Source organism: Salmo salar, chromosome ssa01 (genome assembly GCF_905237065.1).
Source record: "Salmo salar chromosome ssa01, Ssal_v3.1, whole genome shotgun sequence".
NCBI classification, from domain to species: Eukaryota; Metazoa; Chordata; class Actinopteri; order Salmoniformes; family Salmonidae; genus Salmo; species Salmo salar.
Genome location: NC_059442.1, coordinates 136,136,246 through 136,150,043, shown reverse-complemented (window position 1 = coordinate 136,150,043; position 13,798 = coordinate 136,136,246). Strand labels below are relative to the sequence as shown.

The 13,798-nt window shown below is 42.9% G+C and overlaps 1 protein-coding gene across 1 annotated transcript in view; it reads left to right on the top strand.

Moving 5' to 3' along the window:
- Window positions 1–13,798, top strand: part of LOC106565209 (leucine-rich repeat transmembrane neuronal protein 4) — a 141,561-nt gene that overhangs the window by 28,044 nt on the left and 99,719 nt on the right. The window contains exon 2 of the mRNA XM_014132079.2: window positions 4,595–6,153. Within this exon, the coding sequence (XP_013987554.1) occupies window positions 4,595–6,153 (1,559 nt within the window). The remainder of the gene's footprint in view (window positions 1–4,594; window positions 6,154–13,798) is intronic.

Here is a 13,798-nt window from a genome sequence, read left to right as displayed (position 1 = left end):
AAAACCCTGATAAAACAGCACCTCACGGCACAACTCGGACTGTGAAGAGACACACTCATACGCACACACACTCTAACACGCACTCTACATACACATTCTATTGTACATTTTATATTATACATTTGTGATAATTAAGTAATAATGTCTTATATGATGTATTATTTTGTTTGTGATGTAGGCTGTTGTTTTGTTTTGTTGTGATGTAATTGTTTTATTCCAGTTTGGAATCCAAGATGAGAAGCTGCTGCCTTGGCTAATGGGTATCCTAATAAATACAAAATACTAAAATAGTGGTAGTAGTAGTAGCTGTTGTAGTTGTAGTAGTAGTAGTAGCAGGAGCAGTAGTAGTAGTAGTAGTAGTAGTAGTAGTAGTAGTAGTAGTAGTAGCTGTAGTAGTAGTAGTAGTAGGATGTGGCATGCCACATCACAAGTACGTTTTAATTTCACATGCACGTTTTAATTTCACAAGATCGTCACTTGAAAGCAGCCAAAGTTACCCGTATTCTTACTTCAACATTCTTCTCAGACTTTTACTTATCTTTCTTTAACACTATTTACACCTTCAAAAGATTGGTAGCTGAAAGTTGGTGAAAGTTGTTCATAACAATTAATTTTTTTGTAAGTATCAGTAGTAGTAGTAGTAGTAGTAGCAATAGTAGCAGTAGTAGTAGCAGTAGTAGCATTAGTAGTAGTAGTAGTAGTAGTTGTTGTAGTAGTAGTAGTTGTAGGAGCAGTAGTAGTAGTAGCTGTTGTAGTAGTAGGAGGAGGAGCAGTAGTAGTAGTAGTAGCTGTTGTAGTTGTAGCTGTTGTAGTAGTAGTATTAGTAGCTGTTGTAGTTGTAGTAGTAGCTGTTGTAGTTGTTGTAGTAGTAGTAGGAGAAGTAGCAGTAGTAGTAGTAGTAGTAGTTGTTGTAGTAGTAGCTGTTGAAGTAGTTGTAGTAGTAGCTGTTGTAGTAGCTGTTGTATTAGTAGAGGTAGTAGTAGTAGTAGTAGTTGGAGCAGTAGTAGTAGTAGTAGTAGTAGTAGTAGGAGCAGTAGGAGCAGTAGCAGTAGTAGTAGTAGTAGTTGTAGTAGTAGCTGTTGAAATAGTTGTAGTAGTAGCCGTTGTAGTTGTAGTAGTAATAGCTGTTGTAGTAGTAGTAATAGTAGTAGTAGTAGCAGTAGTAGCAGTAGTAGTAGTAGTAGTAGTAGCTGTTGTAGTAGTAGTAATAGGAGCAGTAGCAGTAGTAGTAGTAGTAGTAGTAGTAGTAGTAGTAGTAGCTGTTGTAGTAGTTGTAGTAGTAGTAGGAGGAGCAGTAGTAGTAGTAGCTGTGGTAGTTGTAGCTGTTGTAGTAGTAGTATTAGTAGCTGTTGTAGTTGTAGCTGTTGTAGTAGTAGTATTTGTAGCTGTTGTAGTTGTAGTAGTAGCTGTTGTAGTTGTTGTAGTAGTAGTAGTAGTAGTAGTAGTAGTAGGAGCAGTAGCAGTAGTTGTAGTAGTAGTTGTAGTAGTAGCTGTTGTAGTAATTGTAGTAGTAGCCGTTGTAGTAGTAGCTGTTGTAGTAGTAGTAGTAGTAGTTGTAGTAGTAGTAGTAGTAGTAGTAGGAGCAGTAGCGGTAGTAGTAGCAGTAGCAGCAGCTGAGTGATTCTTTTTACAGAAATGGATTTATACAGTTTGTCCTAGCACAGTATGATAATGGTAGTCACAATAAAAAAGCTAAGGTGTACCAAGGGTATGCGGAGGTGTGAATGACTGACTTGTATGGGTTGGAACAGGCAAAAACAGCCTATGCAATTCAAGGGGAAAGTAGTATAAACAACTGAAGTGATAATGGGAGAGTGCTAGGAATTAATAGGTGATAGTTAACCAATATGATATTGTAACCAAATGGTAATGACAAGGGAAGCATGGTAGAGAGGTGGTAATAGAGACACAGCTTATGAGTGACACCTCTGAGGGCAACTTCTGTTCCTCTCTGAATTAGATAAGAAGCTGAGGAGAAGAAGATGACTTAGTGAAGGATTAGTGCATGGGCCGCTCATTAAACCACACATAGTGTTAATCAGGGCATGAAGGTGCCTAGTGAAGAGGGTACAAGCTAAATTATGTATCTCACAATCTATTTTAATAAAGCTGCACATGGAAACATTTGAGAGTTGAATGCTTCTCACTCGATTATCTTAGGAGGATGTGTAAATGCACACTGAATCTGACAAACACACTTTGTTTTAGCTGCCCACACATAATGTATCACACAGAAACCACAGAAAAATATGCAATTAAATGTATTTTACAATTAATAAACATTGTTGTGTTTCCATAATGTTGGCTTGCCTAATTAAATTTGTAAAAATTAAGAGTGTGGGGCAACACTTTAAATTTAAACCTTTTCTCCATCTCAAGATGCAATTAAAACCCGTCAATTTACTTCGATAGGAGTCGCTACAATGCGTTCTGTCAGATCACCTGGCATTATGCTGACCTCACCAGACATTGATTATGGCATCAGCCAATTATAAATGTTGACGTAGATGGATGTGAACAAACACTTTTCCATAACATCGTCCTTAACAAAGTCAAGCACTCTCGTTATCATCCTACAGATGGCAGCATTGCAGTAGAAGTGTTATATAGTTATATTAAAGAAGTATTCGCGAGTCCGGACTCAAACCCACATTGGCGTGCATCCACACTAGAGGAAAGTTTATCGTTCTACAGTACACCTGTCAATCAACTGATCGCCACATCCTACTGCATGCTGTAGGGCTATTAATAAGGTGGTAGCACAATACCATTCAGTGCTTTCAGGGTGTGTTCATTGTCATAGTGACAACTGCAAATAATAATTCAATATACATACAATTAAAAATAATGTTTTTAAATGTAGCAATTCAACAGAACATGCAGTTTAGCCTGCTGTTAATAAAAATGTAGTTATTTGTTACATTTGACTGTGTGTAAAACCTAGCAGTACTACCTATTTCTCTGAGAGTGAGGTTGATATATAGCATTTTGCAAAAAAAACATGATTATTTGTTTCTCTGAAATGAAACCATCAAGTGATCGATTTTTAACAAATAAATGTCTGTCATCAAACAACCCCATGCCATGAAAATATCATTTATTTAATTAAATAATAAAAGCTCATTTACCAACATTTCTGAAAATGGAAATATAGCGTAAGGTAATGGAACTCTTCATGTGCTGTATGATGCTTCTCGGCCTCCATTGGTCAAATAATTCATTCTGATAAACTGTCGCCCCGAGATGATACAATTTTAATCTGAATTTTAGAACATACATTTTGTTGCACTCAAGCCCAAGTACCATCAAATGCATTTAATTCCTTGGTCTTATTCTATCTCATAATTAGTTCAGTTTTGCGACACATTTGAAACTTTAGCATGCAGACAACATCACTGTCACATTTTCTTTCATAGAACAAAATCTTGGATGATTGGACTGTCACCATGACATACACATGTGATAACCAATGAAACACAACTATGGACTATGTTAAACCACACATTCATCCTATCTTTTGATTAGAGGATGTTTACAAGCTATCACATTAGGGAGGTTTAGCCCAGAGAAAAGAGCACACATAAGAAATGGATGCACTCCTCAGGAGAAAATCAATGCACCCTTAATAACAGATCGTTAGTGACTCTGTAAGGGGAGCGCTTTTAATGTAAACAGCTCACTCTCACCTAAGGACGAAGACCGATATCACACCAGGCTACATGTACAGATATTGGATCTTCATTTTATCACCCTGTTACAGGAGAACTTTCTGGAAATGTTAAACTTGTAGTGTATTTGAGGTTTAAAAAAGGCTTCTGAACTTTGTAATTTCCACTTAGAAATTTCAGACTTGATTTTCCCATGAGAAAAATATATCAACTCCTGCAAAAATGTCTATGAATTATAATCCACATAACAATTCTCATTTTCTGTTGCTGCAGGATTAATTTCCTGCTGTAGAAAGCTGGCTCAAAATAAGATCTTCATACTGACCGATTGTCATGATCACCATCACTGATTCAACAGTCTGTATCTGCAGTATTTCTTCTACATGTTTTATAACCCGAAGTAGCAGTAGCAGGATATCCAAAGAGACGCCACAGCATGATGAGATTCCCTTTTTTGTCTGTGCGTTTGCTTATTTAATGATGTGCGTTCAAAGGGTTAGTATACATGTATGTATTCTGTTTGGACACAGAGTTGTTTAATTCCATAGGGTGTCTAGAGAGCTGACACCTTTGTTTAAACTTTTTGGAAGTGAACACCATGATTTACTCAGACCCCTTAACTGCTCTGTTATGGGTCAATGTGAAGTGGCTAGATTCTAAATAGATACGCCTCTGGATTTGTATACACAATCGCCAGCTCCTGAATGTTCATTTGCTGTGTTCCAGCTTGCTTTTATGACTTCCCTAGTTTTGCCTCAAGCACTTTGGCGGCTGGTGGGAAGACTCAATTCTGGTCAATTGCAGTTAAAACCAAATTAAAACCACAATTTTCTACACCATTTCTAACCAGATGGGTTGTTGTCAGACACTTTCAGTAAAAATATTTTTTCCTCTCTCTCTCCCTCTCTCTCTGTCCCTCTCTGCAGCCTCTGCCATGCGGCGCCGCTGGCTTATGGTGCCTCTGCTCATGCAGGTGTGGCTGGCAGCATCTCCGTCCCTCAGCGAGCGTCCATGCCCCAAGAGCTGTCGCTGCGATGGGAAAATTGTCTACTGTGAGTCCAGCGGTTTCCGCGATGTGCCCAAGAACCTCTCAGGGGGCTGCCAAGGCCTGTCCTTACGCTACAACAGTCTGGTCAGTCTCAGAGCTGGACAGTTTGTGGGCCTCAACCAGCTCATCTGGCTCTACTTAGACCACAACTACATTGCCTCTGTAGACGTACTGGCTTTCCAAGGCGTCCGAAGGCTCAAGGAGCTGATCCTGAGCTCAAACAAGATCACAATGCTCCACAACACCACTTTCCACCCTGTACCCAACCTCCGCAACCTGGACCTGTCTTACAACAAACTGGCGTCTCTGCAGCCGGGCCAGTTCCAGGGCCTCCGCAAGCTCCTCAGCCTGCACATGCGCTCCAACTCCTTGAAAAGCATTCCTGTGCGTTTGTTCCAGGACTGCAGAAACCTGGAGTTCCTGGACCTGGGCTACAACCGCCTGCGCAGCATCACACGCAACGCCTTCTCAGGCCTGCTGAAGCTGACCGAGCTGCACCTGGAGCACAACCAGTTCTCCAAGATAAACTTTTCCCACTTCCCACGCCTCTACAACCTGCGGGCGCTATACCTGCAGTGGAACCGCATCCGCTCCATGAGCCAGGGCCTGACCTGGACCTGGACCTCCCTGCAGAAGCTGGACCTGTCTGGAAATGATCTGCAAGAGGTGGATGCTACGGTCTACCAATGCCTGCCCAACCTTCAAACACTCAATCTGGATTCCAATAAGCTGACCAACGTGTCCCAGGAGACAGTGTCTGCCTGGATCTCTCTGACCACCATCAGCCTGGCGGGGAACGTGTGGGACTGTGGCCCTGTGGTCTGCCCCCTGGTGGTCTGGCTGAGGAACTTCAAGGGGAACAAGGAGAACAACATGATCTGCGCTGCCCCCAAGGAAGCCCAGGGAGAGAAGGTCATGGATGCCGTTGACACCCACAGTGTGTGTCAGGATAACGCAATTACACCCCTCACGGCCAGCGCCCCACCCACCCCATCTAATGACCCAGACCAGACAGAGCGCCGCCCTGTCTACCCCACACCACCCACACAAGGTGGGAAGAGGGGGGAGGGATTCAGAGGAGGCCCTACTTCTCCAGCTGTTACCTCGGTCGTGGCGCCACCACCTGAACAGTTTGAGCCTGTGTCCTTTCACAAGATAGTGGCGGGGAGTGTTGCCCTGTTCTTGTCTGTGGTGATGATCCTGTTGGTGATCTACGTTTCATGGAAGCGCTATCCCAGCAGCGTCAAGCAGCTGCAGGAGCACTCGGCCGCAGCTCGCAAGCGCCGGAAAAAAGCCAGAGAGACGGAGCGCACGCTGAGTTCCCCACTGCAGGAGTACTATGTGGACTACAAGCCCACCAATTCGGAGGCCATGGACGTGCTTGTCAATGGGACTGGCTCCTGCACCTACACCATCTCAGGCTCCAGGGAATGCGAGGTATGACCCACACCATCCGCCACCCCTCCTAATCAAATCTCTTCCACAGCGAGGCAACCTGAGGTAAATGTTTACACTGCTTTTGATAGATATTACATCAGTGGCTTTATTTCCATATCTCCCCTCTTGGATTGGCTGTAGCTTTGTTTTGGTAAGGAATGGTGTGTTCTTTTTGGGATGTTGGTGTCGCTATCCTTGCCTTGAGTAGTTTTCATTGAGGTCAAAGAAGAGTTTTGGTATTCACTTACACCCTTGTCTCTGTTAAGAGGAAAATTGTGTTGAAATGCAATAAGTACAACCGATTAGATTTCCTATCCTGAATAATTTCACTAGCTTGTTTGTGATAAGTTACAGTTTTTTCCCATGTATTCTGAGAGGTGGATTCAATTGCTTATTTAGGTGTAGTTTTTACCCTACAAAATGCCAAAGGCATTTTTTGTTTGTGTTTATCATATCTCAGTTCTGTTTTCAATTAGTCACTTTGTTTGTGGAGAGATTCATCCCTAGACACTTGGAATGATAATGGACACTGTTGTGACAGCAAGAAGATTCCCTCTCCACTGATGACTTCATCCTACACCTATTATAGCACAGACTCACAATGGATGCCGGTAAACACTTCTATGCCTCTCTTTCGTCGTCTTACACTCATACCTACAGGTTGAGTGTAAGACACACACAGACACACACACACACACATAGACAAACAAACACACACACACAGCACACATAAATCACAATACATGTACTTCTACAAATATTCATTGTCTAAAACTTCCATAAGGAGTGCCACTGCTTGGGAATGTTTGAATTCACTGGGCAAATTAATAATTAGAAAAACAAAAAGGTAAAACACATTTTATGGAGAGTGTGGCACTGTGGGACAAAGTCCAGTTCTTCTCTCTCTTTTGGAATCACCTTGTTTTTGACAACATAGTAGAATCTCAACAGATAGAAACTAAGCATACATTTCACATCATTTAAACGTTTCCATTTGCTCCTACTGTTTGTTTCGTCCTCTAAGTTGCATCACCCAAAAAAAAGTTTGTTTATTTTTAGAACTGCATTTTATAAAGTGTTGTTTTCATCAGATAACTCGTAAATGGTCTTCAGTCAGATCTGGTTAAACTGGTCTTGGATCAGTGTTTCAAGGCTTATTCTCTGTGTTCACTGTGACCGTTTAGCTCTGATGCTGTTAAAGTGTCATTTTGTATTCTGACGTTTGCCTTTGAAGACAGTGTGTTTGTTTGTCTGTCTGGCTGTGGATTTTATGACTTTGGTGATTGGGCCCACTCATATGCTTTTTTATATGCTGTGTTATGCAATATGTTACTCTTACAAGATAGGGAATTGCTCAAATGGGTCTTCAACAAGTTCAAAGGAAAAGGGATACACTAATATTCCACTGCAATTTCAGGTAATTTTTCCTTTCTTCTTTTGGACAACTCTCGTATTTATTCAGGCCTGAAAATGTGACAAGCAAAACCGTGTTTGCTAAGAGGATACAAAAAAACATACATTTGACATTACAGTGTTCCTGTATGTTTATTTCTCATAAAAACCAAGATCATTAAGTCAGATTGTTAATTGCTTGAACAGCATCACACCACAAACACTTGCCGGTGGCAAAAAATCGGTCTGCAATTCAGCAGGCAAGCTGAACTTAGATGGTAGTGTCTTTAGTTGACAATTAGGCATGCGGGGGACTTCAAACACTCACCGTTAGTGAGAGAATATCTCTCTCATCCTCCTAATCCTGTCTCTTACACACTGTGGTTCTGTGCCGTCGCTTTTCACAATGCCTTTTGATCCGTGCTTAATGAGGGTGTTAGATCACCAATATAGCAATTGGATTACCTGGAAAAGAAGCAAAGACTGCTCTCTTCCTTAAAATTTTCCACAAGGCGACCCAAGTGCATCTTTATTGGTACTCTCCACTTATATATTCCCTACCTAATTTGCTTTCTCTCCTTGTCCCTCTTCCTCATGTTATTATCTCTACAACTTCCATTCTTGTTCTCTTCTCGCCGTCTGGCTTGGTGGTCACCATTTTCTCCCTTTATTTCCATTTAAAATCCACTTTTCAAAGCCTTAAACTTATTTTATTGAAGCCTCTAGACTTATTTTACAACATGATGAGCCACTGGGCTTTTGCATTCATTGCATGTGTTTTAATTGTTTATGCAGTTATGTAGCTGTTTGCTTCCACTAGTAGTGCAAGCCTTTTTCTCCTCCGGACAAAAATAACCTTGTCAGGTTATTGTGGCTGACAGTGCCATTAGAGTCATCCCGGGCTGGAGGCACGGCAGCCTGAAGAGTTGTGAGACAGGCATAACAGACAGGCTAGCTGGCAGGTAGGCAGACAGGCAGTAGGCTGGCAGCAAGACAGGCAGAGAGACAGGTAGAACAGTAGACTGGCAGCCAGACAGGCAGAGAGACAAGTAGAACAGTAGACAGGCAGAGAGACAGGTAGAACAGTAGACAGAAAGAGAGACAGGTAGAACAGTAGGCTGGCAGCAAGACAGGCAGAGAGACAGGTAGAACAGTAGACTGGCAGAGAGACAGGTAGAACAGTAGACTGGCAGCGAGACAGGCAGAGAGACAGGTAGAACAGTAGACTGGCAGAGAGACAGGTGGAACAGTAGACTGGCAGCGAGACAGGCAGAGAGACAGGTGAAACTAGGTAAGCTGGAAGGGCAGGATACATAGAAGGTAGGAAACTTGACACACAGACAGGAAAGGCAGTTAGGCAGGCCGAAAAATCAGCAGCCATCCAGACTAGACAGATAGATTGGCAGGGCTGGGTCCACACATACACAAAGATAGCTCTCCACAGACAGCTGTCCATCCTGTGATCACCGCCAGCTCAAAGCTTTTTTTTGCCAGATCAGAGGTCTTTAAAGCAAGTCCAGCAGATTGGCATGGTTTCCTCTGTGGCTGGATCAAACTGCAAGGCAAAAGAGGAAACAACAGACAGAATTAAAGGACAGATCCTATCAAACCAATGTCAAATCCTTTTGCCCAATTCAGACCGGGTCAGTAAGTATGTCTGTAACTTATTGAGGCCAGCTGTGCTGAATTTATCATGATCTGACACACTTTGGCTGCTTTTACACAATTGGACTGCGTTTACACAGGCGTTTACACAGACAGGCCAATTTTTCCACTAATTGGTCTTTGAAATGGGCTGCCTGTGTTAGCGCAGGCTAACGTTACTATTCATAGATTCACTTTTGATGAATATATATAGTAGATAAATCCATGGTTTCCTGCTTATGGTGAAAGACACAGTTGCTGCGTTTACACAGGCAGCCAAATTCTGATATTTTTTCCACTAATTGGTCTTTTGACCAATCACATCAGATCTTTTCACATTAGATATTTTTCAGAGCTGATCTGATTGGTCAAAAGACCAATTTGTGAAAAAAAACATCAGAATTAGGCTGCCTGTGTAAATACAGCCAGTTTCACAGTTCAAAAACCTTCCTCCTGTGCGTAGGTGTGTGTCTCTGCTTGAGTGCATGTGCAGGATATGCACACGTGGGCACATACAAGAAACCTTTCGCTCTCCTGCAAGGCTATTCTTAGAGGTCTCATATCTTTGTTTTTCCACCCTTTTCCTATGCTTCTTCAAGCACACATTATTTTTAGTGAATTACCTATCTATCATTCGCCCCAGTCAGGCTCCTGCTCTATGGCAAGTACTGCTGCTGCAACTGCTGCTGCATAGACTCTAATGCCGTTTGGCTGCCTTCCACTGCAGGAAAATGCATGCCACTCACAACTGATGAGCTCTATTCTCCCTGCAAGGGTATAGTATTCTACCCTCACATGTCCAGTGTGTAGCTTTTTCACATCATAGGAACGGGATAGATTCAGACACACGTTTGAAGTCTCTTACCATCTCAAAAAACTGTGTTTTCATCAATGTCATGCATCCCCAGGCATTGACTAGCATGGATGTGTGCAAGAGAGAGAGAGAGAGAGATGGGGTGGGAGAGGGAGGAAGAGAGGGAGCGGAAGAGAAGGGAGAGAGAGCAACAGAAGGGTGGCGAGAGAGGTAAAGGGAGAGAGGAGGAGAAAGAGAGGGGGGAGAGAGAGAGAGAAAGACACTCACTCACACACACACATTCTCTAGAGATATATGGCCTATGAAGCGACCCTGAGGGTACTCCTTGCATACATGGAATATATTTGAAGGCTGTCTTTCACTATGAAATATAATGGTGCCTCTTATCGATTGGATTAGCAAGGTAATAAAATGTATTTTTTTTTACAAAACCGACAATGGATTCGTTTGGGATTGATTGTGCCATGAAGCCAGCAAGTACACTTAGGGACCAGAGCCCCTCCGTCCAACTCATTGATCGCCTCTTGAAATGTGAGGAAGATCATAGATAATGCTGATAATTAAAGATGGGATACATAATGCAGAATTCCACTCAGGCCTTTTTTACTTGTATTTAATCATGTACTGTATATCATTAGGGGCCGGAAATTACAGTGATGGTACATCAACAACTGTTTAGAAGCAGCTATTTGTAACCAACTCGTGTGGGTGTATGTGGATATTTTCACAATAAGCCTCCATACCCACCAACCTCTATAGGGGGGGAACTATCTCACAATGCCCCTCTCACAGTGTCATTTGGTACGTTCTGATTGTTTTTGCACCAATGGCCTATCAATCTTGCTTCATTTACAGTGATTGAGATATAATACCAGCAGCTGTTTAGCCTTTGATGGCAGCGTCTGTAGAGGGTATTGAGTTTGTAGAGTCTGACTCTGAAAGGATGAGACTTCTGCTTTCTCTTTTCAGACCATTCATCAGGCCATTCACTTTACTATATGTCTTATTAAGATGAGTGGACATGTTCCTTTTTGCTCTGGGACGTTCCTATCTAAAGTGGGACACGTTCCAAAATTCAGCGTAATCAGTGCAAAGGGAGCTGCGCTTTTAATCACTCCACACCACACACACCATCTCTCTCTCTCTCTCTCTCTCTCTCTCTCTCTCTCTCTCTCTCTCTCTCTCTCTCTCTCTCTCTGTCTCTGTGTGTCTCTCTTGCAGTCTCATGCATCTAATGCATTTCTGATTTGCTACTGTAGCTTCTCAACACTGAAACAATTCAGCTGGATGGGCTCCCACTTGATAGGGTAGTGAGGGCTCTATGGTCATAATACCTTGAGTTATGTCTTTGCACACTCAAGAGGGTAACAAAAAGGTATATTTTCTTATGGAAGCCGTGACTAGTGTGGGTGTCTTTGTGGTTTTGACCCACGGACGTGGCCTAGTGGCACGTCCGTGGCATTTCCATGTCGGAGCAGAGAGATAAACCATCCACCTTCACATTAAAGGATTAGCCTGATAATACCGTTTTTTTCTTCTTCAATTGTTTAAAAATCAAGGCTCACTATTTCCATTTGCACATAATAATGGGCATGCCAAGGGCAGTAATCAACAGTCAGTGGACTATCCAGATTTAGGTTAACAAATTGATGTTTTGTACCTTTGACCGCTATAGATGATGAAAGTGGATTAATCCATGCGGTAGACAGTAGAGATTATAACTGTTGGCTTGAACCTGGTTGTCAGTTGAAGCGTGAATTAGATCACCAATTTCACAAAAATACCAGCAGACACTTATAAAATGTTCAGGCTGTTATATCTGCATGTACGCAAAAAAACAGTATGAACAGTTTCAAAGTGATTATGTTTACCTGTTCATTAATTCTACTTCAAAGAGGCGATAAAGGAAAAGTGGGGTTAGGTGGAAATACATGAGCTGAAAGATGGAACAATTTAAACGAAAGTTGGAAAGGTGACAGGAGAGGGGAGAGGAGCAGAGAGATGCAGAGGTAGAAAGAGAGACAGAGAGAGATAGATGGATGGATAGTCGGCGGGAGAGAGAGGAAAGGGACATGCTGTACATAGTTCTCACTGACCTGAGAGGCGCAGCCTGTTTGATTTAGTGCCAATCACAGTTTTTAATGACTGCGCGGTGCATCATAATTTATTGGGATTATCATAAACTTGTGCTGGGATCTGGTGCAAGGGCACTTGTGCCTCCCCCTCAAAATGAATTACTCGCTACCAGCCCGGCCGTCAATCAGGCCAGAAATAGCAGACTCCAGCTTTTTTCCACTTTGTTTTTCCTAAACCTTTCCCAGCATCTTGGCAAAACCAGGAACCTGATAAATATTCATTCCATCATACTCCACCATGGAGAGGATGGAGTGGACCAAGAATGTTAGGTGGGGAAGGTCTGAGAGGGCTTGGCTGTTCTCTGTGTCTTTGTGGCCAGTGAAATTAACCTATGGAACACTCAGCATCTCAAAAGCCCCTCCCTCTGTTTTGATCATGCAGTGTGATCCAAGAGCCATTGAAAGTCTCATCTTGAATGCAGTGGGAGGCTTTATTCAGTATTTCCAAGTAGGCCATTTTCCTCTCCCTGGAACTTAGCTGCAAGTAGATTATCGGTTATGAGCATTGGGCCAGTAACTGAAAGGTCGCTGATTCGAATCCCTGAGCCAGAAAGGTGGAAAAATGTGCTGATCTGCCCTTGAGCAAGGCAGTTAATCCCCAACAACAACTGCTCCCCTGGCGCCCATGACATCGATTAAGGCAGCCCCCCCCCCGCACCTCTCTGATTCAGGGGGGTTGTGTTAAATAAGGAAGACACATTTCGGTGTGCAGCTGACTAGGTATCCCCTTATCCCACTTGCATAAACTGGGTTTTGATGAATTGATAATAAATGAATGTACTAAGGGTTGGCAGTAGAGGGGGAACAGCTGGGGCAGGATTGTTGAAGAAGCTTTTCGAGAGACCTGAACTGTCCGTGGAACACTTGAGGTTGGATAAATGTTTTTGACCTAATCAAGAAGGATTTTAATTGGTTGCTTTATGGTTTCCATGTGGTTAATACCATTCCATTCACTCCATTCCAGCAATTACTTTGAGCTGTCCTCCCCTCAGCAGCCTCCTGTGATACTCCTTCAGTGCTTAGTGTGTGAGGTCATGACTTCATCTATTTCCTGCCCCTATGATGGGTTCTGGCAGTGCATCTGGTGAGGAGAGAGTATTGCACTAGACGTTTTTTCCCTCGATTCTCCTCTGAGTCTCCCGTAGGCTGAGACAGCCATGCATTTAGTGTTAGCTTGTTTTTCTCCTCAGATTATTGGCCTACGATTTATGTGTTTACCTGTTGTAAAGCTCCCATGGCCCCTGGTGCAGGCCAAGGCATGGCGACAAACATGCACATTCCAATAGGTCCTGCCTCTCTCTAAATAGTAGAAAGCAGATTATTCAGATGACGTTCCTATCAGTCCTAGACTATGGCAAAATCATCTATATGAACACAGCTGTGTTTGGGCCAAGGGGACCTGGTGGGGGGGGCTGGCGCTGAGCACAGTGGGAGTATGAGAGGCAGGCAGACTCTAAGCCTAATTAATCTAGCCTCCCTTAATTAGCCTATGTCCCCTCTATTATGTTCTTTCTCTCCCATTTCCTCTCTCTCTCTCTCTCTCGCTCTCTCTCTCTCTGTCTCTCTGTCTGTCTGTTTTGCCATCTTTCTCCCTCTGCCTGTGAGGATGGTGACAATATGCTGCGAGGTGATAAACAAGCTCTTTTCGCTGTGGAGGGCA